General features: G+C 41.5%; 1 protein-coding gene across 5 annotated transcripts in view; it reads right to left on the bottom strand.

The window, feature by feature from the left end:
• pik3ca (phosphatidylinositol-4,5-bisphosphate 3-kinase, catalytic subunit alpha) overlaps positions 1-27,509 on the bottom strand; it is a 37,867-nt gene that overhangs the window by 3,282 nt on the left and 7,076 nt on the right. For 4 of the 5 annotated variants that reach the window (XM_034529899.1, XM_034529896.1, XM_034529898.1 and 1 more), the window contains 21 exons: positions 25,637-25,763; positions 24,172-24,381; positions 23,710-23,804; positions 23,443-23,598; positions 22,735-22,980; positions 22,170-22,255; positions 20,819-20,924; positions 18,918-19,070; positions 18,536-18,670; positions 12,537-12,661; positions 10,532-10,613; positions 10,096-10,260; positions 9,655-9,758; positions 9,374-9,545; positions 9,022-9,128; positions 8,735-8,856; positions 3,508-3,586; positions 3,233-3,403; positions 2,923-3,040; positions 2,331-2,482; positions 1,771-1,933 (listed from right to left, as the gene is read on the bottom strand). In XM_034529899.1, the coding sequence (XP_034385790.1) occupies positions 1,771-1,933; positions 2,331-2,482; positions 2,923-3,040; positions 3,233-3,403; positions 3,508-3,586; positions 8,735-8,856; positions 9,022-9,128; positions 9,374-9,545; positions 9,655-9,758; positions 10,096-10,260; positions 10,532-10,613; positions 12,537-12,661; positions 18,536-18,670; positions 18,918-19,070; positions 20,819-20,924; positions 22,170-22,255; positions 22,735-22,980; positions 23,443-23,598; positions 23,710-23,804; positions 24,172-24,381; positions 25,637-25,763 (2,874 nt within the window). The remainder of the gene's footprint in view (positions 1-1,770; positions 1,934-2,330; positions 2,483-2,922; positions 3,041-3,232; positions 3,404-3,507; positions 3,587-8,734; positions 8,857-9,021; positions 9,129-9,373; positions 9,546-9,654; positions 9,759-10,095; positions 10,261-10,531; positions 10,614-12,536; positions 12,662-18,535; positions 18,671-18,917; positions 19,071-20,818; positions 20,925-22,169; positions 22,256-22,734; positions 22,981-23,442; positions 23,599-23,709; positions 23,805-24,171; positions 24,382-25,636; positions 25,764-27,509) is intronic. The other variant, XM_034529900.1, reaches the window with a different exon arrangement.

The following is a 27,509-nucleotide window of genomic DNA, read 5'->3' as shown; positions in this document are numbered from 1 at the left end:
ACAACCCCAGGTTTCTCTTTAGCACTGTAGCCAGAGCTGAGAGTCACAGCTCTGTGAAGCCGTGTATTCCTACAGACCTCAGTAGTAATGACTTCATGAACTTCTTCAATGAAAAGATTCTAACTATTAGAGGCAAGATTGATGATCTCTTGCCCTCAACCAGTGCCGATCTATCCTCAAGTGGAATGGCCTTGGCCCTGGTGTATATTTGGATGGCTTTTCTCCCATCAACCTTGACGAATTGTCTTCAACGGTTCCTACTTCTAAATCGTCGACTTGTCTCTTGGACCCCATCCCAACGAGCCTCAATGTCTACCAGCGTTAATCACGGAGTTCCACAAGGTTCTGTGCTTGGACCAATTTTATTTACCTTATATATGCTTCCTTTGGGCAACATTATCAGGAAACACTCCATAAACTTTCATTGCTATGCAGATGATACTCAATTATATCTATCGATCAAACCAGAGGAGACCAACCAGCTCGCTAAAATTCAAGAATATCTTAAAGACATAAAAACATGGATGACCTGCAACTTCCTGATGTTAAACTCAGACAAAACTGAAGTTATTTTACTGGGCCCTGAACATCTCAGAGATCAATTATCTTGTGATGTGGGTTCTGTAGATGGCATTGCCCTGGCATCCAACACCACTGTAAATTACTGCAACTCCTTATTATCAGGCTGCTCTAATAAGTCTCTTAAGTCCCTCCAGTTAATCCAGAATGCTGCAGCTTGTGTACTCACACAAACTAAGAAAATAGATCACATTACTCCTGTATTAGCTGCTCTGCACTGGCTCCCTGTAAAATCAAGAATCACATTTAAAATTCTTCTCCTCACCTACAAAGCCTTGATTGGTGATGCACCATCATATATTAAGGAGCTTGTAGTACAATATTGCCCCACTAGAGAGCTGCGCTCACTAAATGCAGGGCTACTCGTGGTTCCTAGAGTCTTCAAAATTAGGATGGGAGCCAGAGCCTTCAGTTATCAAGCTCCTCTTTTATGGAAGCAGCTTACACTTTCAGTCCAAGAGGCAGACACAGTCACCTCATTCAAGAATAGACTTAAGACTTTCCTGTTTGATAGTGCCTATAGTTAGGGCTGAATCAGGTTTGCCCTGGTCGAGCCCCTTGATATGCTGCTATAGGCTTATAGGCTGCTGGGGGATGTTTTAGGATACACTGAGCACCTATCTCCTCTTCTCTCTTTACTTATGGACGAATTTACATCTCTCCTTTGCACCTTACTAACTCTGCTTCCTCCCCGGAGTCTTTGTGACTTCACGTCTCATAGGGTCCATTGGACCTGGCTGTGTCTGATGCCTCCTGCTTGGTGAGCTGGCCTCCTGCCTCGGCCCGGCTGATGCGGCATGGCCATGGACCCTGCTGATGCGCCTCTCTACCTCCTTCTGTTTCATGGATTGTGGAGGTCCATTCATACATTGGCATATTCATTTAAATGTGTTTATGTAACTCTGTAATTCTGTTCATTCTGTACACATGACATCTATTGCGTCTGTCCATCTGGGGAGAGGGATCCTCCTATGTTGCTCTCCTGAAGGTTTCTTCCCTTTTTTCCCTGTGAACGGTTATTTTTGGGGAGTTTTTCCTGATCCGATGTGAGGTCCTGGGACAGGCATGTCGTATGTGTACAGATTGTAAAGCCCTCTGAGGCAAATTTGTAATTTGTGATATTGGGCTGTACAAAATAAACTGAATTAAATTGAATTGATAATGAATTAGAGCACAGAAAGGTTGTATTACCTGCTCGCTCTTCTCCAGGGCTAATGTCTTCCTAATGTAGGCAATGTCATCAAAGGACTGCAGCTCAGGCATGCCAGAGCCCAGCATCATGGAGAACAGGTTGATGAAGAGGTTAGCATGCTGCCGGATCGCCAGGTAGGCTTTATAACACATCTCTTGGAACCTGGCAGGAAATTGAAAATGGGAATGTAAGAAAGAAACAAAACGTGTATATAGGCACACAGTTTGTTTAGTGTCCCGGCCACATCACCAAGAGAAAATAGAAAGGGTTTAAACGAAGCTCAGTGTTGGGATATGAAACACACCCAAAGACAGGTGAGCACGTCTGTTTCATGCACTGTGCTGCTTTAAGTTAATTCAAAACTCTATTTAATATATATAATGCAATCCTTTAAACCCATAAAGAAAACACTCCTATAGCAAAGCTTTGCTGTGGCAGTATCTCACAATAGGACAAGAAGAGCCAAGTTTTGGGAGTTGACTAACCAACGGACTGTCTGATGCTAGCTGGAGGTAACAGATAAAAACAAGATAGAAGAAAAGAGAAGATGCTGCAGTACCTCTCAAACTCTTTGGTCTTTGCACACTCTTGGGATCCCTTGCTGATGACGATGAGGAAGTCTTGCGTCAGTACAAAGGGAACTCGTTCTCTCTTGTAGCCAAATTTCTTTTTCTTATGATCCAGGAAATGGCCAAAGTCTATATGAAACAACTGGACGAGAGCAGAACAAAGAAGAAAGCAGGGAGTCGAACTTAAGTAACTTTCACAAGTAAACCTCCTCCAGAGTGAAATCTATACGCTGTACTTCCACTGTGTATAGACTAAGACACATTTGTTTTATAAATATGTATTGGACAATAACAAATCCCTAATAAATGTTCTTAAATTAAACCAAAAATTAAAATAACAAACCTTTATAAAGCAGTCTAGACAAATCAGCTTAATCAATTCTATCATCAGCTGTTGTTTCAACCTTACTTAGGTCCTACTAGGATTGAAACATTGTGCAGGTTATTCATTGTGTGTGAACTCTGCATGCCGGTGGTTGAATGTCAATCATATCTCAAATTGTGTATCTATAGTGTGAAATGTGTAACCTGTCCACCTTTGATCAAAATGTTGTGCTGTGTGTTTAGGCATATACAAGTTACCTGTCCATCATCTTTGACCATAATGTTGCTGTTGTGTCTGTCTCCTATCCCAAGGATAAATGTAGCTACACAGTAGCCAGCACAGGACCTTGTAAACAGATCCACAGCCAAGTCATACCTGCACACACACACACATGCAAGCAGCAACAACATTATTTTGTATTTTATAACACATTTATAACACATTTTACTAAATAGGCTGTAACTCTAAACAATAGCAGATTTTCCCTTTGGGGGAGTCCAACAGACATTAAAGTTATTTACTGTCTAATGATAATGTAAAAAAGAATATCAGGAGAGAAGAACTCACATCTCGCCTTTATTCTTGTCTCTGAGCCACTGATGCAGAGTGTTTGAGTTGAACTGCAGGGCTCCTTTCAAGCCTCCTTTACACTGAATCTGCATGATGGTGTGGGAGCTACGAACCACCTCAATGAGACCCACACAGTCTCCTAACGACAGACAGCCATAAGGGAGCATCCTGGGGACACAATACATGTGCTTTTTTAACCCCAGTGTCAGAGAATGAAGAAATTGAGAGAGAAAAAGCCATTTAGACTTGGATAATAGGAGTAGGAGAAGTACCGAAGGTCCAGTCCCTGATTCTGCCAAATGTTCTCCATGATTTTAATGATCTGCAACGTCAGCATATCCTGCCGCAAGTCTACAACAAAAACACACACAATGAAGGCCGTTACAGTTGATAACAACCGGGGATACTGACAGATTGTACACAAACACAACATAAAGACAAGTTAGTTTGATTATAGTAGACAACTATTACAAAGAAGCTCTGCAACATTGGAAACAACAATGTACAACTTGTGTCAACATTTAGGATTGGGAAATATGTTTATATTTATAGCACAAGTCCGGAGCAGTGAATTGGTCTCCCTGTACATAACGAGCCAAAGATTTCAGATTTTATTTCAATGGCATGTGGTGGTAGGCGTGAGAGAAAGCTTTCAAGATGATGTACTTGCCATTTGTACCCCCTCGCAAAAGGAAGCTAACCGATACTGCTAGCTCAGCTAATGCCACTGAGCTAGCTAACGTTACAGCCATTGAGGTTTACGTCTTTTTTTACGGCATCCAGGTCATTACGGACTACACCACCCAACCAACCGGCGACACCTCCCTTCCTGATGAGCTGAACAACTTTTATGCTCGCTTCGACAGGGATAACCAGGAAGCAGTCACCATAACTGTGCCCCTGCAGACCACCAGCCCCTCACCCTCTTCCCCACGGATGTGTGGATTGCGCTGAGCAGGATCAACTCACGTAAGGCCGTGGGCCCTGATGGCATCCCTGGACGTGTGCTCAAGGCCTGTGCTGGGCAGCTGACTGGGGCCCTGACTGACATTTTCAACCTGTCACTGGCCCAAGCAGTTGTGCCAACGTGCTTTAAAACCACCTCAATCATACCAGTGCCAACACACTCCACTGCAGCAAGCCTTAACGACTTTCGCCCTGTTGCACTTACACCCATCATTATGAAGTGCTTCGAGAGGCTGGTCTTGGCTCATCTCAAAACCTGCTTACAACCCACACTGGACCCCCTTCAATTTGCCTACCGCCAGAACAGGTGTACAAAAGATGCTATTTCTACAGCACTTCACTCTGCCCTCTCCCACCTCGACAATAAAATGTGAGAATGCTGTTCATAGATTTCAGTTCAGCATTCAACACCATCATCCCCTCAAAACTGGATACCAAACTAGGTGACCTTGGCATCAACACCTCCCTCTGCAGATGGATACTGGATTTCCTAACCAACAGACCCCAGTATGTTAGGTTGGGTAATCACACCTCCTCTACCCTCACCCTGAGCACTGGTGTTCCACAGGGTTGTGTGCTGAGTCCCCTCCTCTACTCCCTGTTCACCCACGACTGCACGCCTGTACATGATTCCAACACCATCATCAAGTTTGCAGACGACACAACGGTGGGGGGCCTCATCAACAACAATGATGAGTCGGCCTACAGGGAGGAGGTCCTCAACACCAGAAAGACCAAGGAGATCATTGTGGACTTCAGAAAGACCAAACGCTGCACACACGCCCCCATCCACATCAACGGAACAGAGGTTGAGTGTGTCTCCAGCTTTAGGTTTCTGGGTGTCCACATCTCTGAGGACCTCTCTTGGACCCTCAACACCTCAACCCTGGTCAAGAAGGCACACCAGGGTCTCTTCTTCCTGAGGAGACTGAAGAAGATCCACATGTCTCTTCAGATCCTGGTGAACTTCTACCGCTGCACAGTTTGGTATGGGAACTGCTCTGCTTCAGACCGCAAACTACTGCAGAGGGTGGTTGAAACTGCCCAACGCATCACCGGAACTTTACTCCCTGACATTGAGTCCATCCACCTCAAGCACTGCCTGCGCAGGGCAAGCAGCATCGTCAGGGACCTCAAACACCCCAGCCACAGACTGTTTGCCCTCCTTCCCTCTGGGAGGTGCTACAGGAACCTCCGTTCCACGACCAGCAGGCTCAGGAACAGTGGCCATTTCTCAATATGCGTTCTTGTCCGTACTTGTGTTCTCGTGGACTTGTGAAACGTCATCAGTCGCGGCCCAAGTACTGTTCCAATTCAAATGTCCGCTTCTCGCAAAGCACGGTAAAAATGCCCGGATGTGACTTGATCCGCCCATTTCCCAAAGGATGCATCAGAGGAGACTTGTGCGTAGTTTGGACATCCAATATCCCACAATGCATTTCGCACCAGCGACGGGGAATAATGGAGGAGGAGAAAATACTCAACTAAAAATTGACTTTTCTAAATACTACTGTTGTTGACGGAATGTAATTTTAGGATGTTTTCAGGCGAGAAGTTATTAGTTTAAGCATCAAATCTGTGGTCGGTTTGTCGAGATTCAGCCGACAGAAAATATGCGCCGACGGTTTCGGAGATTTGAGTTCCTGCTCGCGGGACCGGTGAGCCTCGCGGGACCGGTGAGCCTCGCAGCGCCGGGCGGTCAGCGCTCAGTGTGGCCGCCGAGAACAGCCTGATCTCGGCAGGACTTTTTCAAATGATCCGCATGCTCTGATGTCTCCGTAGCGGTTACACATGAGATATCATTCGGGTTTGGAGGATCTAACGAGCACAAAGAGTTTATCATTAGTTCACAGGTTGAATCAGTTTAACTGAGGGTTGCAATTACATGTGTTAATATAACTATATATATATACAAATATATATTTGTATATATCTATATATATATAAAACCCAATTCAAAATAAAATAATTATATTTGAAAGGAAAACGAAAAAAGCAGGTTTGTCATATTTAGTTTGACTGTAAAAATAATTTACAGTGAATAATTGGAGTAAACTCATGAGCAAGAACAACTGACATGGTGACGTCATCAAGTTCGCTGCTGTTCCAATTACAGAAAGACCTTCCTGCGTCCTGCCGTCCTCTGGAGTCTGGACTCCAGAGTCCAAACTCCCAAGTCCGGACTCCAAAAGAACAAGATCTGTACTCAGCGTACTTTGGATTGAGAGACAGCAGCTTGTGTACTCACAAAAACTAAGAAAAGAGATCACATTACTCCTGTATTAGCTGCTCTGCACTGGCTCCCTGTAAAATCAAGAATCACATTTAAAATTCTTCTCCTCACCTACAAAGCCTTGATTGGTGATGCACCATCATATCTTAAGGAGCTTGTAGTACCATATTGCCCCACTAGAGAGCTGCGCTCACTAAATGCAGGGCTACTTGTGGTTCCTAGAGTCCTAAAAAGTAGGATGGGAGCAAGAGCCTTCAGTTATCAAGCTCCTCTTTTATGGAACCAGCTTACACTTTCAGTCCGGGAGGCAGACACAGTCACCTCATTCAAGAATAGACTTAAGACTTTCCTGTTTGATAGTGCCTATAGTTAGGGCTGAATCAGGTTTGCCCTGGTCGAGCCCCTTGATATGCTGCTATAGGCTTATAGGCTGCTGGGGGATGTTTTAGGATACACTGAGCACCTATCTCATCTTCTCTCTCTCCTTATGGATGAATTTACATCTCTCCATTGCACCTTATTAACTCTGCTTCTTCGCCGGAGTCTTTGTGACTTCACGTCTCATAGGGTCCATTGGACCTGGAGGTGTCTGATGCCTGGTGAGCCGGCCTCCCGCGTTGGCCCTGCTGATGCCCCGCCCCCCCTCCTCTCTACCTCCTTCTGTTTCATGGATTGGAGTTCCATTCATACATTATCATATTCATGTAATGTGTTTATTTAACTTTGTAAATGCTGTTCATTCTGTACACATGACATCTATTGCTTCTGTCCATCCGGGGAGAGGGATCCTCCTCTGTCCCTTTTTTCCCTGTCAAAGGTTATTTTTGGGGAGTTTTTCCTGATTCGATGTGAGGTCCTGGGACAGGGATGTCGTATGTGTACAGATTGTAAAGCCCTCTGAGGCAAATTTGTAATTTGTGATATTGGGCTATACAAAATAAACTGAATTGAATTGAATTGAATTGAATTGAAACGGCCAGTTTCTTCCCCTCAGCGGTCAACACCCTCAACTCTGCACCACATACTCTGTAGCCAATCAGATATCGCCCTCATTTTCAACCAATCACATCAGCGTAATTCGCTTCATTCGCACCTTAGAGGGGCGTGGCTTATCTCCGTGGCTTTACTCCGTGGAAACAGTTATAACTTCCGTCATTCACCATGGAATAAATAACCACTAGTTCTGCTTTATACTTGTTGTGAACATCCTACAAACGTCGGAACATCTAACGCCCTCATGTTTGGGTTCATAACATCACCCGTGGGCTCACACAGCTCGATGACTTTTACCGACTACGTCTGAATGACTGTGGGCGAACTTTTCTCTTTGCACTATTCGCGTCATTCGTGTCGTGCCAAGATTGTTTACAAGATTTACAAGATTAAACCGAAGTTTCAATGACTTACAACAATGGGGGTGGGGGTGTACATTAATTGTGTATCCCTCTGCAAATTGCGCAACTGTAACGCTGGCAGCCTCGTGGGGAGGGGAGGGGGAGATGCGCTCATGTGATTGGTTGAAAATGAGGGCGATATCTGATTGGCTACAGATAGGTCTGTTTAAAAAAAAACGCATTTGCAGATCTAGCCACGGCAGGGGAGTCTCATAAATCCACACACACATGTGAAGCAATCCACAAACAAATGCAGTGCGATTGACAAATAAATACATACAAATCCACAAACAAATAGAATAATCCACATAGAAATGCAGAAATGTATATGTGGTTTGTCTTTTACATTTAAGTAAATTGCAATTACATTTGCAATTATTGAGACTGATCTGACCCCATGGAAACGGGGCGGAGCTAAAAAGACTGGAAGTAACAGCGGGGCGCTTGTAAAAAGTCAGATCAAGGAGAGCGGCAGATCGGAATGCAAAAGAGACGTCTACAAGTCCGGAGAGGCAGCCGGTTTATCACCTTTTAACTAATGGAGCTTTGCTTCATTGTATGGAGAAATAAAATAACTTGGAGACCTACCAAAATAAAAGGAGGAAAAAAGTACAAGTTGTTGTGTTGTGAGTCGAATCCAGTTTTAAATCTGTGGTAGACGGCTCAATCCCTATCAGGTGGGGAAACTGCAATGGCCAAAAAGCAGAAACTTGACAATATCCACTGTATACTATATCTGCATTGCACTTTTTGTTTGTAAATATACTGCTCTCTTTGCACTGCTGGTCGGATGCTAACCGACATTTAGTTGCCTCAGTACCTGAATCTGAATCTGATTTAGACGTATTATTAAAGTCATGTATGAGGAATTATTTGACGATATATTTGTGTGTATGTGTGTGTTACCATCTCCATTTTTGAAGATGATCTCATTGTTCTGAAAGAGCAGCTCAGACATGATGTCAGGATTCTCCCAGTTCAGCCACAGCGGTCTCTTTGCTGATGACATGATCCTGCATTCATCTAACCTATGCACAAATTAATAGAAGTTATTAGACAATGTAAATCTTTCAAAACCCCAGTTATGCATACACGCACACGCACACACACACACACACACACACACACACACACACACACACACACACACACACACACACACACACACACACACTTTTACTATTGCTTCTTACCTCAGGTTTCCCAGTTGGTGTGCAGGGTTGAGAGGAGAGGTGTAGTTCTGCAGAGCATCCATGTAGTCCGGTCTCTTCATCTGGTCCACAAGAAACCGCATCTGGACCTTCACAAGACACACACATACACAACCACGACAACACACACACATGCATTTGCACAAACATGTGTGCACATGCACCCACATACACACGCATCCACAAAGAAATCTAAAGATTACCGCATTTGAGAGGTAATGTGCATGTTACATATTATGAATTATAACAAACATATAAATAAAATGTTGTGTGTGTGCATTTTGTATATGGTGTCAATGTGTTCTGTGTGTGTGTGTATTGCCTCTCTCCTTACCTTCTGTGTCTCATCCTTCTTCTCCTGTTTAAGGATGTCAGTGAGGTTAATGAGCTTCTCCATGGCCTCTACCTGCCTGCTCAGGTGTTTGAGGTACATGCCACATGCCCTGCAGTAAGCCTCCAACAGCAGCCCAAACCTCTGGCTCACTGTTTTGTTGTGCATTTCTGACCTGTGAAGAGGGCACAAAGAGGAGGGGGTGAGTTTTTAGCCATCTATAAAGACACAGAGGAAGGAAGGTACAGAAACATGAAGTAAAAGTAATCTAAAAGGTGACTCACTTGAGATGCCAGAAGAAGAAATGACCTATCCTTTGATTGGTCAGGGCCTTTTTCAGGAGGAAACGGGCCAGGGGATTGTCAAGATACTGCTCATATTTTAATACCTAGAGCAGGAGGAGAGGAGAGGAAGGGAAGATTGGAGGAAAAGAGCAAGAGAAGGTTCAGTCATTAGTCATTTCAGACTCTGTAATGTCTCTCCCCATGCAGTCTCTGTACACCAAGCACAAAAACAACCTAAGGCAGACCGGAAAGTATTTTACACTAGAGACAAATTACTTTCCAACCAATATAACTCTGGCTACCAAGGACACCCAGGCTGGAGAAAGGTGCTGCACAGCCACATGAGTTATAGCACATAGTACTCTTATTTCCTCAATGTCTTCCATGTTACCCCATCAGTTCCTTGATTTCAGTATAGTCCAAACTCTCAGTCAGACCTACCTGTACAAGCTGAATGAGGTACTGGGACAGTTTGTCATCAGTAAGGTATTTGTCAAGGCAGCGTACAGCAAAGTGCCGGACCATAGGGTCTGGATAGTTACAATCCAACAACTCCATGGCCTGCTCAGGGCGGATAGACGGCCATTCCTTTAACAGACAATACATCTGGGAAACAAACAAACAAAGAAATATTAATTATTACTCATTACACATGCGCATTAATGTAAGTATTTTGGCAGATGTATACATTCCAGTTTAAAAACAAAGATGACATAAATAGTCAATGGAGGAATGGAATAAATCTTTACTGCAACATGCTTTTTTATTTTGTCCGTACAAGTCAAGTTTTTTCTATGTCCATTTCTCAGAATCCAATAAAAATACTTGTTTATCGAAGAAGGAACAATGAACTATGAATGAAATGGAATGGCATTACCTGTGCTACTTCATCTCTGGAGTTCCATTTGACAGCGAGGAGGATTTTGGGAAGGATCTCAGGGACGATCATGCAGTAGTGCCTGATAGAGAAAGAGAAAGGGGATAATTACTGCCTTTCGCATTCCAGAATAAGTCTTAATCGGGATGTTGTATCAACATCCCGCATACAAGTTTAAAACAAAAATGTGTTATCAAGTAGAATTTGATCAGGTTAATCGCAGAAAGGTATTTTGAAACAAGATGTTGCAGAGTTTAAGAGTAACAATTTTAAAAAAGTGTGTATTTAGTCATTAGCGTACAACAGTGGTTCTCAAATTGTGGGGCACGCCCCTCTAGTGGGGCGCAGTGGTACTACAGGTGGGGCACAGGAGGAAATGCAGAAAGAACTTTATTGAGAACTTCACATATTCAAAGTTCAAAGTACACAGACATAAAACTAAGTCATTAATAAATACATTTTGAAATGCCTGTACCTTTGTGTACATGTTTACGTTACGCTGTTAGCAGGTTACCCATGCGCGACGGCCAAGACTCGCTGATTCTTGGCTGTTGCCCTTCAAAACAAAAGCTCAACATTGAGCATAAATTGAGAGTGGCCGTATCAAGCCTGCAACCCCATTTAAAAAAGATTTTTAGTGGAAAGCAGGCTCATTGCAGCCACTAATACTAATAAAACTTGACACACTGCACTAATTTTGTTTTGCACAGGTTGCACGTTATTGTTTTGAAAATATATGCAGTGTAAAACTCTTTATTGCAAAATATTTTAACTTGTTTAGTTTAGTTTTTCACATGTTGCACTTTTTTTCAAGATTGTTATTATCTTGAAAAGATATCCAGTGCAAAACAGGTAAAGTGCAGTCCCAATAAGCTATTTCTTTGCCAGTGTGGCAAATATATAACTTTATTTACATTGTTTTAACAAAATGATTGCACATATGGTTTACTTGGAAGTGATTGCAATTTTTTTAATTCTATTATTTGAAAAAGTCAACATAGCCAATTTTGTTGGGGCGGTGGGGCATGAACATTTTTCTTCCTCCAAAGTGGGGCGTGACAGAAAAAGTTTGAGAACCACTGGCGTACAAGAAGTATTGAGTCAGATTTGACATACAGTTAGATACTGGTCCCTAGAGTCTTAAAAAGTAGGATGGGAGCCAGAGCCTTCAGTTATCAAGCTCCTCTTTTAAGGAACCAGCTTCCACTTTCAGTCCGGGAGGAAGACAGTCACCTCATTTAAGAGTAGACTTAAGACTTTCCTCTTTAATAGTGCTTATAGTTAGGGCTGAATCAGGTTTGCCCTGGTCCAGTCCTTAGATATGCTGCTATAGGCTTAGAGGCTGGTGGGTGATGCACCTATCTCGTCTTCTCTCTCTACTTTTATAATTGACATCTCTCCATTGCACACTACTAACTCTGCTTCCTCCCCGGAGTCTTTGTGACTTCACGTCTCATAGGGTCCATTGGACCTGGCTGTGTCTGATGCCTCCTGCCTGGTGAGCCGGCCTCCTGCCTCGGCCCGGCTGATGCGGCATGGCCATGGACCCTTCTGATGCGCCCCGCCCCCCCTCCTCTCTACCTCCTGCTGTTTCATGGATTGTGGAGGTCCATTCATACATTGGCATATTCATGTAATGTGTTTATGTAACTCTGTAATGCTGTTCATTCTGTACACATGACATCTATTGCTTCTGTCCATCCGGGGAGAGGGATCCTCCTCTGTTGCTCTCCTGAAGGTTTCTTCCATTTTTTCCCTGTTAAAGGTTATTTTTGGGGAGTTTTTCCTGATCTTGGGACAGGGGATGTCGTATGTGTACAGATTGTAAAGCCCTCTGAGGCAAATTTGAAATTTGTGATATGGGCTATACAAAATAAACTGAATTGAATTGAACTAGTCTGGCCTCTGATTCCATTCTATGGCATATATGGTTTTACATAAAGTAGTACTTTAAGTGCTACATCGTAAAGTAGTAAAGTGCTATATTTGCTGGTCGGGAGGTTACCTGTGTCTCCAGAGGAAGTCTTTCTCCTGCTCAGTGATTTCTGAAAGAGCGTCTCTGTTACTCAGCTGTCTCATCTGCTCGGTGTCGCTCTCTGTCAGAGCGTGATCTCTGGCCGAGCGATTGCTCTGAAACACATCCCAAAGACAATACTTTAAACGTTGCATTATTACACTACTAACACTACTATGATGACCTGTTGGTCATGTTTTTCACGGTACTATATAAGGCCCTGATCCCTACCCACATTTACTCTTTAATAAAACACAGTTATTATGTTATGATTAACCTCTTTTATTGTAATGAAGCACAATAACTGGAACCATTACTTACTTTGTCGTTTGATTTTAGAGCCTCTATTTGTTACTTTTTTTCATGCATCATCTTTGTACCTGTAATTTAACAAATATCTGCCTATCTGGATGTTCAGCCATGCAGTCATTATGAGACACAAATATAGGTTGGAACATTAACAGCTGTTATCCATTAGGACCCAATACTGTGGAAGCAACTCAAGTTACAGATAAAGGAATTATTTAATACACCACACTATGCTATCATCATAAATAAATCAACACTGAACGGTCCAGCTCTATTGCATTGCACGGTATCTAAAAGACCAATAACAGCATGCTACATTAAAAAATATCTATGCCTATTTAGTGTAAATCCTATAATGTCTACTGTAAGTAACCCAATTTGTGTTCTGGCTTTAGAAACTTTGACAATCAATTTTGTTGTTTTTGTTGCATGTTGTTGCCTGCCATTACGCTATATATATCTTGTTTCCTGTTATTAGAAAATATGCCTTTATTTTGAAGGTGGTTCCCAGAGTTGAAAGTGAAGTCGCATTGTGCGCAGATTTAACGGTATGGACGCTGTTTAAGGGTATGGAAAATATGTTTGATTTAAAAGCAAAACAGAGACAGTAATGGTATTAGTATGGGGTCAGATCAGTCTCAATAATTGCAAATGCACACAGAGAGACTTACAAATGCAAACACAAAGATTTACAAATGCCCACAGAACAATTTACAAATATGTTTGATTTACAAATGCACACAGAAAGATTTACAAATAAATTAGACTCACAAATGCATGCAGAACAATCCACAAATAAATTTCCAATGCACACATAAATAAATTACGATTTACTTAAATGTAAAAGACAAACCACATATACATTTCTGCATTTCTATGTGGATTCTTCTATTTGTTTGTGGATTTTTATGTATTTATTTGTCAATCACACTGCATTTGTTTGTGGATTGCTTCACGTGTGTGTGGATTTATGAGACTCCCCTGCCGTGGCTAGATCTGCAAATGCGTTTTTTTTTGCAGTCATTCGCGCCAGTCATTCAGACGTCGTCGGTGAAAGTCACCGAGCTGTGTGAGCCCACGGGTGATGTTATGAACCCAAACACCAGGGCGTTAGATGTTCCGACGTTTGTGGGATGTCCACAACAAGTATAAAGCAGAAATAGTGGATATTTCGTCCACGGTGGATGACTGAAGTTATAACTGTTTCCACGGAGTAAACCCAGGGAGATAAGCCACGCCCCCTCTAAGGCGCAAATAACGCGAATGACGCTCATGTGATTGGTTGAAAATGAGGGCGACATCTGATTGCCTACAGATAGGTCTGTTTAAAAAAACGTCTTTGCGGATCTAGCCACGGCAGGGGAGTCTCATAAATCCACACACACACGTGAAGCAATCCACAAACAAATGCAGTGCGATTGTCAAATAAATAAACACAGACACGTCGTTCTGGGTGCATTTGTGAGTCTAATTTATTTGTAAATCCTTCTGTGTGCATTTGTAAATTAAACATATTTGTAAATTGTTCTATGCGCATTTGTAAATCTTTGTGTTTGCATTTGTAAGTCTCTCTTTGTGCATTTGCAATTATTGAGACTGATCTGACCCCATATACATATATATGTTTATACATATAAACAATGATTATCTACATAGATAACTGGCAAACTTTCTGGGGAAAGCCTGATCTGATGAGTCGAGACGGCATTCATCCCACTTGGGATGGAGCGCGTCTCATTTCTGCGAACGTGGCCAAGTTGATTAGCGGACTTAATCCATGACCCAGAGTTCAGATCAGGAATCAGAAGCAGAGTTGTAGTCTTCCACCCATCTCTGCACTTCCATTCGAGCAGTTACCCACCCTTAACCTTAACTCTATAGAGACTGTGTCTGTCCCACGGCCACTTAAATTAATTAAATCAAAAGTAACCAGAAGAGGAGTCATACTAAATAACCTCATACAGGTTAACATCACTACTGCAACAGTGCAACAAAACAGGATAATTAAATGTGGACTCCTAAATATTAGATCTCTGTCATCTAAAGCTGTATTAGTAAATGATTTAATATCAGACAATCACATTGATTTATTATGTCTTACTGAAACCTGGCTAAGCCATGATGAATATGTCAGCCTAAATGAATCAACTCCTCCAAGTCATATTAATACTCACATTCCTCGAGGCACCGGCCGAGGAGGTGGAGTAGCAGCCATCTTTGACTCAAGCCTATTAATGAATCCTAAACCTAAACTAAACTACAACTCATTTGAAAGCCTTGTTCTTAGTCTTTCACATCCAACCTGGAAAACATTACAGCCAATCCTATTTGTTATACTGTACCGGCCTCCAGGTCCATATTCAGAATTTATATCTGAATTTTCAGAGTTTTTATCAAGTTTAGTCCTTAAAACTGATAAGGTTATTATTGTAGGAGATTTTAATATTTATGTGGATATTGATAATGATTGCCTTAGTACTGCATTTATCTCATTGTTGGAATCGATTGGCTTCTGTCAGAGAGTACAGAAACCCACTCACTGCTTTGGCCACACCCTTGATCTTGTTCTTGCATATGGCATTGACATTGAGCATTTGGAGGTCTTCCATCAGAACCCTCTCCTGTCAGACCATTACCTCATAACCTTTGAGTTTATACTCCCGGAGTATACACCGTTAGTCAAAAGTTTCTACACCAGATGTCTAACTGACAGTGCTGTAGCTAAATTTAAAGAAGCGATTCCTTCTGCATTTGATTCAATACCACGTCTCAATGTGACAGAGGACTCCTGTGCTAACTTTAGTTCGTCCCAGATTGATCATATTGTCAATAGTGCTACAGGCTCACTGAGAATGACACTAGACTCGATAGCCCCACTGAAGAAAAAGACAGTGAGGCAAAGGAGGTTTGCTCCCTGGTATAACCCTCAGACCCGCGACCTAAAGCAAACTTCACGAAAGCTCGAAAGCATATGGCGTTCCACCAATCTGGAAGAATCACACTTAGTTTGGCGAGATAGTCTTAAAACATATAAAAAGGCTCTCCGTAATGCCAGAGCAGCCTATTACTCATCAGTAATAGAGAAAAATAAGAACAACCCCAGGGTTCTCTTTAGCAATGTAGCCAGGCTGACAGAGAGTCACAGCTCTGTGGAGCTGTGTATTCCTATAGACCTCAGTAGTAATGACTTCATGAACTTCTTCAATGAAAAGATTTTAACTATTAGAGGCAAGATTGATGATCTCTTGCCCTCAACTACTGCCGATCTGTCATCAAGAGGAGTGGCCTTGGAAACGGCTGTATGCCCTGGTGTATATTTGGATAGCTTTTCTCCCATTAACCTAGACCAATTGTCCTTAACGGTTTCTACTTCTAAACCGTCTACCTGTCTCTTAGACCCCATCCCAACGAGGCTGCTTAAAGACGTGTTGCCTTTAATTGGCACCTCTCTGTTGGATATTGTTAATGTGTCTTTGCTAACAGGCCATGTACCACATTCCTTCAAAGTAGCTGTAATTAAACCTCTCCTGAAAAAGCCCACTCTTAATCCAGAGGTGTTGGCTAACTACAGACCAATCTCTAACCTTCCCTTCCTTTCTAAGATCCTTGAGAAAGTAGTCGCAAATCAGTTGTGCGACTTTCTACATCAGAATAGTTTATTTGAGGAGTTTCAGTCAGGATTTAGAAAACACCACAGCACAGAGACAGCACTGGTGAAAATTACAAATGACCTCCTAATTGCATCAGATAAAGGACTCATCTCCGTACTGGTATTATTAGACCTTAGTGCTGCGTTCGACACCATTGATCATGACATCCTATTACAGAGATTGGATCAGTCGATTGGCATTTCAGGTACCGCACTAAGTTGGTTTAAATCCTATTTATCAGATCGATCTCAATTTGTATTTGTAAATGATGAAGCCTCAATGACCACCAACGTTAATCACGGAGTTCCACAAGGTTCTGTGCTTGGACCAATTTTATTTACCTTATATATGCTTCCTTTGGGCAACATTATCAGGAAACACTCCATAAACTTTCATTGCTATGCAGATGATACTCAATTATATCTATCGATCGAACAAGAGGAGACCAACCAGCTCGCTAAAATTCAAGAATGTCTTAAAGACATAAAAACATGGATGACCTGCAACTTCCTGATGATAAACTCAGACAAAACTGAAGTTATTTTACTGGGCCCTGAACATCTCAGAGATCAATTATCTTGTGATGTGGGTTCTGTAGATGGCATTGCCCTGGCATCCAACACCACTGTAAATTACTGCAACTCCTTATTATCAGGCTGCTCTAATAAGTCTCTTAAGTCCCTCCAGTTGATCCAGAATGCTGCAGCTCGTGTACTCACAAAAACTAAGAAAAGAGATCACATTACTCCTGTATTAGCTGCTCTGCACTGGCTCCCTGTAAAATCAAGAATCACATTTAAAATTCTTCTCCTCACCTACAAAGCCTTGATTGGTGATGCACCATCATATATTAAGGAGCTTGTAGTACCATATTGCCGCACTAGAGAGCTGCGCTCACTAAATGCAGGGCTACTTGTGGTTCCTAGAGTCCTAAAAAGTAGGATGGGAGCAAGAGCCTTCAGTTATCAAGCTCCTCTTTTATGGAACCAGCTTACACTTTCAGTCCGGGAGGCAGACACAGTCACCTCATTCAAGAATAGACTTAAGACTTGTCCTGTTTGATAGTGCCTATAGTTAGGACTGAATCAGGTTTGCCCTGGTCGAGCCCCTTGATATGCTGCTATAGGCTTATAGGCTGCTGGGGGATGTTTTAGAATACACTGAGCACCTATCTCCTCTTCTCTCTCTCCTTATGGATGAATTTACATCTCTCCATTGCACCTTATTAACTCTGCTTCCTCCCCGGAGTCGTTGTGACTTCACGTCTCATAGGGTCCATTGGACCTGGAGGTGTCTGATGCTTGGTGAGCCGGCCTCCCGCGTTGGCCCTGCTGATGCGCCCCGCCCCCCCCTCCTCTCTACCTCCTTCTGTTTCATGGATTGGAGTTCCATTCATACATTGTCATATTCATGTAATGTGTTTATGTAACTTTGTAATGCTGTTCATTCTGTACACATGACATATATTGCATCTGTCCATCCGCGGACAGATGAAGGTTTCTTCCCTTTTTTCCCTGTGAAAGGTTATTTTTGGGGAGTTTTTCCTGTTTCGATGTAAGGTCCTGGGAAAATACTGACTAAGTAGTGTCTTTTTACCTTGCTGCTGCTGAACTGAACTAAATTATTTTACGATGACAATAATCCGTAAAACTTTTTCTTAATGACTGGAGCTGTGCTGACATTGTCTGTTTTGACATCTGAAATTGGTGTTTGCAGAGAACGAACAAAAGTTGTCATGTCTGCAAAATACAGATGGTGTCTTGCACAATACACATATGTGTTCACATCACTAACACACTACCATCACAACTAGTTTAGCAGATTGTCATTAAATGGATAACCTCAACAAGGATGCAACCACACTTCACATTAGGCCTCATGAATCAATGGCAAGCTCTACAAAGGAGTCTAATGAGTGGTGACATTGTAGACATTTATCTACTTGTGTTTGAGTTTCAAAACATAAGACAACCCGCTGTGTTGTTGCGCCTTTCCAGCCCACTGGTTGGTGGCTGGTAAGCAAATTGTTACCTGTCCAGAGAGGTTGTAGTTATACCCCAGTTCCCTCGAGATGGTCCAGTTTGCGTGATCCTCTACTGCATTCATATCTGGGTATTTGACTGAACTACTATAGTGGTCAAACTCCAGCTCCAGACATGGGGTTTCCTGGACAACGGAGATTAAACGGATATAATCACATTGTGTAAATGACAGTATCTCACAAAACAGTCAAACTCTCAATTAAAATGGGACTTTTTATTTATCATATGAGAACAAGCACAGCAACATATCTCTCAGGCTCCCTTCTGAGACCTGTTAAACATGGAAACCCGTTTCTTTCTTACAGCCCATTTCTGAAATGGATTGTGTACAGTGCAAATAAACATTGAAGCAAGATGCTGAGTTTGAATACCTTATTAGGGTTGGACCCTGTGACTCCAATGGGGTTGAGGAGGTCCTCCAGGCCATGAGGGACAGGCCAGAGGTTCAGAGCCATCTTGTTGGCCACCAGAGTGTGAGTGTAGTCAAACAAGTTAATATTACCCCAAGCTAGTGGGCAGTGCTCCTAAAGAGAGCGAGAGCGAGAGAGAGAGAGAGAGAGAGAGAGAGAAAACCACTTATTCCAAATGTACTACGAGTAGTTTCAATGTGAAAAGCTCATGCACAGATGGTGAATCATTTGTACTTGACCAGGCTTCTAACAAAAAAGGTATTCTGGGACTCTCAGTGTGAAAGTATATCATGAAGGTTTCCTTATGCGAAGAAAAAGTCATGATAAAATACACTAGTCAATAAAAACTAAAAATATACTTCAGCCAAGTAAAAGTACAGACTGAGTATCCACAAGTTAACATTTATACATAACTCAGTTTTAGTTCAGCTCAATCCATGTTTCCCCTCCATTGAATTACTGGACTTAAAGCTGATATTGCATTGCTCATTCTAATGAAACTCTCTATTGGTCAAGGTCTTGGCAATAAGTACCACTGTTTCATCTTTAGATATAAGGGTTATCAAACAATCTTTAAAATGCAGTACTCTTTCCACTAAAGCTACCAAGTTAGTCTTCAGAGGCTGAGTTGGCTTAGGGGATTTTTAAGATAACATATTGTTCTTTAGAGTGAGTCTTCACTTAGGGGCAGCGATGGAACAAGGTGACAAAAGGGAACATTGGGAGGCAGACAGAGTTACGTCCAGACAGCCAGTCAAACTGCACCTATTCATAGGAGGTGCTGGAACAAAAGGCAGCTGTAGAGATGTGTTGATCTTTCATTCAGGTGGGGTTGAAAGAGCATCCGCTAACCCGACCATAGTCTTGCACTGAGTGGCACGGGATGGGGCTCACCCCAGGTGTCTGTTACAATATCCATGTCTGGCATTCATTGATACTCTCACACACAGACACATATACACACACCTCTCTCTCTTCTAGCATTTCCACTAGAGAGAGATAAAAAAAAAAATCACACTGTGTGGGTGTCTGTTGCGAGTATCAGACCCAAAGCACAAATGTACAGACACACTGCAACAGTTTTGCACCACATGATTTATCAACAGAGTTAAGTGTCATTAAGAATATGTTGTTATGCTTCACCGATGACATGAAAAAAGTTTTAAAAGTACTTAACGTGATGCTGATAGTATTCCATTTTTTTTCTTCAAATACTACAATATGAGTACAAAACAAGTAGCCCATTTCACGACATGCCATCAACGTGCAAGAGAACCATATTCTAACATGAATGGAAAAGTCCCTTCTGCTGAGTTCCTGTTGATGTTTTCTGCCAGCACAGTGCCCACTGCTGATTAGTAATTAAACAGAGCCAAAGTTGATACCACAGCTCCCATTCACCTTGGACACATATACTCAGACAGACTGACACATAGAGGAGGTAGGTTCATATACCAATACCAGGACATGCACGCGCACACACACACACACACACACACACACACACTACACACATGTACCTATACATATAAAATCCTCCAGGGTGGATTCGCATGCTAGTGTTAAATAAAAGATTAACCCATGGAGGTCCTCCACACTCCGCTATCATATTTTGTTTGTTGCGTTCGTTTCTTTGTGTTTAAAATCATAAAATGACATTTTCACTATTCACTTATTGCATTGTCCCTCAATACAACTGTGGAGAAAATATTTTACTTTTCCATAATTACTCCCAACTGTTTAAAAAAATGGAACAGTTGTATCCAAAAGGCATAGTAAGTCAGTTCCTGTTTCTGAATCTCCCCTTCCTGTCAATTTAAGTTGCTTTGTGGATACATTTATTTCACCGCTCTCTATCTTACCTCCTTGGCTCCCTTCCTGCCCTTCACAGAACATATGGAGAGGCAGAGTCTTGCAGCGCAGGGTATATCTGGGATGTACATATCATAGGTGAGCCACTCATTCCACCTGTAAATACAGAATTAAAGAGACACAATTTGTGAGACTGGGACCAACTGGAAGAGCCATAAACATTCTCAAATGTAGGCCTACAGGGCAAGCAACAGCCACCAAGAAGCTGACCTCAAGAGAGCTGTGCCAGTTCATTCTCCGAAGTGCACCAAAGTGCTTTCAAACCGAGTGCTTTTACAGAGTTACGCCAACATTTAATTTTTTTAAGTGACACATAGATAGGATTCTTATTTAAAAATAACTGTTCTTTACTGTTTTTAAAGAACAGGCCTTCACAGTAAAACATATTCCTTGTACCTCTCCAGACTGGGGTTTGACAGTACTCTAATACAGCAGTTTAGTGTTACTTGCCAGCACTAAACTGTTAACATTACCCTCCTGCCTTAGACTGCGTAGAGTAAATTAGCAGTATTAATTGTAGCGGTGCAACAGATCATAAAACTCACGGTTCGGATCGTATCACGAATCAGTTCACAGATCAGATCAGCACAAAAGAAAAAAGGAAATATAAATTTTAGATATCCCGTATCACGTTTTTTTGCCACCGATACCAATCGTCATTGATCATTGATGATAAATATTGGCAGATACAGATGCCTTTGTTGTTTTCATTATAGTATTATATAATATAAGTATCCTAGTCAGTGTAAACCATAAAAGATTAGAAATGTTATTCTTTTATTATATCCTTTGTTATAGTCATCTATAGTGTTTTTTAAATTTATTTAAATGATTAGGAAATAAAAGATTGTAGTTTTATTGACGAAATCAAATCTCGTCATTAGTCGTTTTAATGATTATTATAATCTGTTTAGAGCTTGCTGCAAACCTGACTAGGTCTTCTCTTGGCAATTTAAACACGGATTAGTTGTTTACAATGTAACATTATCAGAAATTGGCGACTAGAAAAGCATAAATGCCGAAGTCCCGATTGCATATTTTACTGAACGATAGTCAGTAAAACTTTGTTTCACACTGTGATGGTTAACCGTAAACTGTGTAATTAACCGCGAGGTTACACAACTAGTACATTGCCTAAAGCACTATTTCAGTTATGAAAAGTGATTTCAAGTAGTAGTTATTTCTATGATTGGGTCAATTCATCACATTTTATTTAATCTAATTATTTGTGGTTTTCATTGTTACTGTAATAACAATAGTATAAGTATGTAACTATATTAAAAAAATCTCTTCACAGTTATTGTGAAATAAAATGCATTGTAATGAAGGGTGGACACATACCTGGGGTTAGAGCAGGGTACTCTCTGTGTGTTGACATTGTCACACATTTGTTCACCTCCATGGTAAATGCCTGTTCTCACATATATCTATAAGTATACAAGAGAAACAAAAGTCAAAAATAACAATAATACAAGATATGGCATATATCTTCACTAAACCATTTTAAAAATATGTTCCTGTTGAACAACTTGCCTGTTGTGTTAAAGATCATTATATATTTTTTAAACATAACATTTACACAAATAATTCATGACAGCAGAACTACTCTTCTAAATGTCTCTGTTCACAGGAGACCTGGACTCCTCAACGGGGAATGAGGTACTTGGAAGAAGGGATACTGTACACAATTGAAATAACAGTCAACTGATATTGCAAAAAATGTATCATTAATTAATTATCTTTTAAAAAACACAATGAATAACATCACTTTCACAACAATAAATTACTTCTCTCTCTTTGGCCACTGCTAGTCTCCGACCATCGATGTAAGAAAAAAGCATTAGGGTGTTGTGTAAATTGACTGATCAACAGAGAGTGGAATATTTCTGTAACTGCTTGTCCCAACCTTGTCTATGTCCCGTATATTAACGTTAACATAGGTGGCACAGAGGATTCGTATTCGCAGGGTTCCATTGATGGTCCACAGCGACTTGGCAGATGCCTCGCCATTCAAATAGGATGTTGCCGTGGAGATGCGGCGAGAGTAGGACGGCATGACAAAGTTATCCGTTGGCAACTGAGTGTATAGGCTGTCCTTAGCCATGAGCATCAGGTTCGGCATCCTGTCGAGCATGATGCAACTCCGGATATACTAGAGGGAGAGAGACAGAGAGAAGGAATGACGCAGAGCAGAGTTGGAACAAAAGTACACAGAGCTGCTAGAGTTACCGGGTGCGTAAGTGTAACAAGTGATATCCAAAGGTCATTTTCCAGCATCTGCAGGGTGACTGCAGAGGAACGAGTGAGACTTTGTGCATATTCTACTTTGATTTGGCTCAAATGTACTCTGAACATGTTGCTGTGCAGGAGGAAATGGTTCTAGGTTTTTAATGAAAGGCAATGTTGTTTTGACATATACCCAATGGTTAATGTAAATAAAGGATCTGGAATGGATCGGGCGTTTAGTCTCAGACTGCTTTTCTGTTTGAGCCATTAAACTAAGAACATAATATTTACCACCTGCAAAAAATATTTTTTACATGCATTTTAATGTCATTTAAAGTCATTATTAATCAAATGTTTTAAGTAGATATATTTCCCATACAACTCTTACCTTATACTGGCTGATGGGGTACTTTTCCAGCAGGTACTCATCACAGCCACACACTTTGAGAATGTATTTACCCTGATATTCCTGAACACACATCTTTAGCTGCTCTGGGGACAGCAGCATGCTGCGTGTCTTCTTTCGAATGGCCTCTGCAATCACCTTTAGGACAAGATAACATGCCCACAGTCTACATTAGACACCCTTCAATTGTCTCACGTTGAGTTTAAGAGAGGCTCATGATTAATTCATTTGAGAACATATTCATCCCACCTGTTCAGGTACACTATCGTGGTTGATCTTCAATGTATACTTTTGTTTGTCATTGTTTGGAGAAACAATCACCCAAATCACCACAATAATCTGACCTGCAAAAAGAGACACATCTTTTTTTTTTTAAAGTTGAGAAATCAATTGATCAATAAATCAAATTTCACTCAACTATCCGTCTTTAATTATTCTGACGTCTGGAGGTATTGTATTGACCTTCACGATAGTAATACCTCAATCAATTCATTGCATGCCCCGCTCATTATTGTAGTTCCTATCCATTGCTAAGGCTGGCTAGTTAAGAATTGATGGGAGGCTAAAACCTTCTTGGTCACTGTGGTCTTTACGTGCGTTATTTGTGCAATAATAAATATGTTCTATGTCTTATTTGACCCCTTTTCCCTTTTCCTGTGAAACAGGATAGATTATGCACTGAAAAAATAACAGACTAAAGGTGTTGCCTACCTTTGTCCAGTTTGCTGTAGATGTGCTTGGGAAGTTCCGGTGTGGATTCTACATTCGGTGGATAAACATACAGCGCTCTGCTGTGGGGCCCGCTGGCGTCTCTCAGCTCCACAGAGTCTTTACAAACATTCAGGATGTTTCTCCTGAAGTCTTGGACCTCGGGATCCTTCACAAGGTCAAACTCACACACGGGCATACCAATGGCAAAACCTGACAGAGTAGAAAAATACTTTTTAAGGCAATTTTGACTAGATCGGTGTGTTTAGACAAAAGGTAAACATTATTTCCTCCTCTATCTACTGCAGTTTCCGAAAAACGCATAAAACAATAATCCACAACAAATGCAAGTACCTTTAGTTCATCAATTCTGCTCATAAGGCTGACCCAAATGCTTTAAAGCTTCCGCTGTTGCCATGGAAGTCGATGTCCAAATCTGTATTTTAATGCATCTGGAATTTGTTTTAGTTTTTATATATGCATTACACAAAAAATCCCAAATATCACGTGAAATAAAATATAGTAATTCAACAATCATCAGACGGATAGCGTTGTTGGTTGTGTGTGCGTCTGCTGTCCCAGAGGATATCGATATTTGTGTGTGTGTGTGCGTGCGTGCGTGTGAGCAATTTATACAGGTGGCCATTACAGATTCTGTAAATGCCTGTTCTCACATATATCAATAAGTATACAAGAGAAAGTCCAAAATAACAATAATACAAGATATGGCATATATCTTCACTAAACCATTTAAAAAATATGTTCCTGTTGAACAACTTGCCTGTTGTGTTAAAGATCATTATATATTTTTTAAACATAACATTTACACAAATAATTCATGACATCAGAACTACTCTTCTAAATGTCTCTGTTCACAGGAGACCTGGACTCCTCAACGGGGAGTGAGGTACTTGGAAAAAGGGACACTGTACACAACTGAAATAACAGTCAACTGACATTACAGATTCTGTAACGTACAGCTTAACTGTATCCCCTCGTCAAAGTTCTGAATATTGTCAATTATTTCTCACAGAAGCATCAGAAGCCCCAAAAATTGTATTCGGGACAGCCTTTTCTGCTTAATTAACCCAATAATATAGCTTGGGTGGGCTTTTTCATTCACAATGTAACGCCAAATATTCTACTTAGATTTCAACTAAACAACAAGTGATTTACAGAAAATGTTTAGCATCTTTTGTCTCTTCCAGTAAATAAAAGACAGCAACTATGATTTGTGTATTTTGCTAATTAAACAATAGTATTTTCTTTAAGTCTACCAACTATTTTGCTACCTCAAACATCATAATTAAACATGACATCATAATTGAACATGAAAATGTCTTTTGAATTTCTCACATGTTCCAAATTATATTTTACTGGAAACTATTTTTCATTAACAAAAGTAAATAACACAAATAAACTATCAACAGCTACAATGGAACCAGTGTTGTCAGAGAAAAACACTCACCAATCTCTCTGTTGAGGATCTTTTCCTCTCTGTTGCCAACTGGTTCAATGACCTTGAGGAAGGCCTGGAAGAGTCGGAGGTCACATAGTCTTCTGGTCTCATCATAGAACTCCTCCCGCTCTGCTTCCTGCATGAAAAAAAAACCAGAAGCTGCCTTCAAACTATTAAAGGTTTTTTTGGTTTTTTTATGAAGACCGACAGTAAGTTTTTGTAAGAGCTGACTGCATTCCTACAGGTGTAGAATGGATGTTTTGAGTGCAATGTTGTGTTTTTCAGCACAGAGAAGCTGATATGTGCTCCATTTTATAGAGGCCAGCAAAGATAGTGAACTACTCATTCTTATGAGTCTTCCATTCCCAACAAAGTGAAGGCAGAGTTACCCTAAAAAAAGTCCTCCCCGGCTCTATGGTTGTCTGACTCGGTGCGCGCCGAGAGAGCCACTATGCGATGATCGGAAAGGAAATGGCGAAAATCCAAACACGCTGCCGACCTGCTCGCCTATCAATATCTTCTCTCCTCCTTCTCTCCCTCTATTTCTGCAGCCAACCAAAAGCTCTTTCTACCAAACCAAAATTCAAACCTCTTTTTCGAATAAAAAAAACCTCTCCTTTGTCTTTTCCAACCTCCTTGATCCCCCCTTGTCCCCCTCCTCCTTCCACCCTTCTACAAAGCCACTTTGTCAAATACTTTACAAACAAGATAGATGACATACGCTCCTCCTTAACTAATCCATCTTCTATAACTACACTCCCATAAACTTCATCTTCTTCTCCATCACTTTCCTCTTTCACGACCCTGTCTCCTAATCAAGTCCTTACCTTAGTAATCTCCGCCCATTCAACCACCTGCCGTCTTGACCCTATCTCAGATTCTACAGTCTATTGCTCCTGACCTTCTTCCCTTTCTCACCCATCTTATTAACACCTTCCTCTGAACTGTCTGTTTCCCTAACTCTTGACTTGAGGCAAGAGAGAGGGTGGGTTTATTCCTGAATAAACCCGCCCTCAATCCGTCTGAAGTCAACCACTACAGACCTGTATCTCTTCTTCCCTGTCTTTCCAAAACTCTCCAGCGAGCTATCTATAATCAAGTCTCCTGCTATCTCCACCATAACAACATTCTTGACCCTCAGTCTGGCCACTCATCAGAAACTGCCCTCCTTGCTGTTTTGAGCAACTTCACACTGCTAGAGCAGGTCCATCCAGGACCTGGGTATGTCCGGCTCTGCGCTTTCCCTTTTCTCATCCTACCTTTAACGACCGCACTTACCGGTTAACTTGGTGAGGATCTGTGTCTGAACTTTGTCCTCTCACTACTGGGGTCCCCCAAGGCATCGTCTTGGGTCCCCTCCTCTTCTCTCTGTACACCAGCTCTCTCGGCTCTGGCATTCGCTCACATGGCTTTTCCTACCATAGCTATGCTGATGACAGACAACTGATCCTCTCGTTTCCCCAATCTGAAACAAAAGTAGCAGCACAAATCTCTGCCTGTCTGACTGACATCTCTCAGTGTCCCTGACAAGACTGAACTACTTGTTCTGCCAGGGAAAGGCTCTCCCACCCACGACCTGACTATTACCTCCAACTTCGTGTTAGCCCTGAACTCGACTGCCAGAAACCTTAGTGTGACACTCGACAGTCAACTCTCCCTGACACGTTCCTGTAGGTACATGCTGCACAACATCAGGAGAATACGTCTATATATAGACCTATTTGTTTTTACCAGCACCTATGTCAGCTCTAGACATATTAATGTTCACCTTTACAAACAGCTTTTCTGGGGCAGTTCCATTCAACTTTCAATAACAGATTAAAAAATATATATTTACTCATTTAGATGAACAGAGTTGTTAATGCCGACCAGCTCTTCAAAT

The sequence above is a fragment of the Cyclopterus lumpus genome, chromosome 4 (genome assembly GCF_009769545.1).
Source record: "Cyclopterus lumpus isolate fCycLum1 chromosome 4, fCycLum1.pri, whole genome shotgun sequence".
Classification (NCBI taxonomy): domain Eukaryota; kingdom Metazoa; phylum Chordata; class Actinopteri; order Perciformes; family Cyclopteridae; genus Cyclopterus; species Cyclopterus lumpus.
This window is presented reverse-complemented; position numbering and strand designations above follow the sequence as displayed.